The following is a 1,334-nucleotide window of genomic DNA, read 5'->3' as shown; positions in this document are numbered from 1 at the left end:
GCGGCTTTCCAGTCGGGAGGGGGGGGAGGGGCTGCACGAGTTTCTGGGGGAGCCTGGCCCTGCACCCCCGCGGCACGGACCCCACCCCTCCCCACCTCCACCCCCAGGCCTGCCCGACGAGGCCTTCGAGTCCCTCCCCCACCTCCAGCACATCTCAGTGGCCCACAACAAGGTGAGCCCCCATCCCGGGGGGACAGGCGACATGCAGGGGCACGGGAGGTCGGGACCAGCGCGCTGTCTCCCCCAGCTCTCGGTGGCCCCGCAGTTTCTGCCGCGCTCCCTCCGCGTCGCCGACCTCGCTGCCAACCAAGTGACAGAAATCTTCCCGCTCACCTTCGGGGAGAAGCCTGCGCTCAGGTAGCTCCCCCAGTTCGGGGCCTGGGTCCCTGCCACGCTAGGGGCCTGAGAGGTTCCGACCTTGCTCTGGGGCTTCTGAGTAGGTGAGGTCCTGCCTGGGGGGTGAGGGGGGATCATGGTTCTGCCCTGGGGGTGTCTAAGGGGGCAGAGCTCTAACGGGGAGTGGGGGGGCACGATCCTGTACTGGGGAGGCTGAGGGGATCATGGTTCTGCCCTGGGGGTGTCTAAAGGGGCTGAGCGTTACCCCGGGGGTGTGAGGGGGACATGATCCTGTCCTGAGGGGTTGAGGGGGTCACCTTTCTGCCCTGGGGGTGTCTAAGGAGGCTGAACCATAGTCCCCCCGGGGTCTGAGAGAGGAGATGGCCCTGTGTTCTATGTTGGGAGCGTTCCTTAGACTGGGATGGAGCCAGCACACACGTGCTCACTCTCACACACACATGCATGCACACACTTCCATAGATAGACACTCACACTCAGCTGCACGCATGTGCATGCCCACATGCATGTTTACATGCACGCACACACTCAATTCTTACACACCCACACGCGTGCGTGCTCACACACACATATGTTCACACGCGTCCACACACGTGTGCGTGCATGCGGATATACACACAACCCCACACGCGCTCACACACATGCACACATTCACATGTATACACCCTCATGCACATACGTGCCCACACACAGCCCTTTTGCCTACGTACACCTGCATTGCACGCACACTCTCCCTGCACACATGAACGCGAGTGTACGCATACACTCACACGCTTGCATCCGCTCTTGCACGTGCTCACACGGATGCACTGACGGGGGCCCTGAGCCGGGGTGTGAGGTAGGGGTAGGGTGCGGCAGGGCCCGCAGGGGCAGGCTGGTGGCCAGAGCCTGGCTCCCCTCAGGTCCGTGTACCTCCATGACAACCAGCTGAGGAACGCCGGGCTGCCCCCCGACGCCTTCCGGGGCTCCGAGGGCGTCAC

General features: G+C 63.7%; 1 protein-coding gene across 1 annotated transcript in view; it reads left to right on the top strand.

Moving 5' to 3' along the window:
• Positions 1 to 1,334, top strand: part of PODNL1 (podocan like 1) — a 9,663-nt gene that overhangs the window by 1,651 nt on the left and 6,678 nt on the right. The window contains 1 exon segment of the mRNA XM_027776761.1: positions 108 to 172. Within this exon segment, the coding sequence (XP_027632562.1) occupies positions 108 to 172 (65 nt within the window).

This window comes from Tupaia chinensis, unplaced genomic scaffold (genome assembly GCF_000334495.1).
Source record: "Tupaia chinensis unplaced genomic scaffold, TupChi_1.0 Scaffold138060_1, whole genome shotgun sequence".
Classification (NCBI taxonomy): domain Eukaryota; kingdom Metazoa; phylum Chordata; class Mammalia; order Scandentia; family Tupaiidae; genus Tupaia; species Tupaia belangeri.
This window is presented reverse-complemented; position numbering and strand designations above follow the sequence as displayed.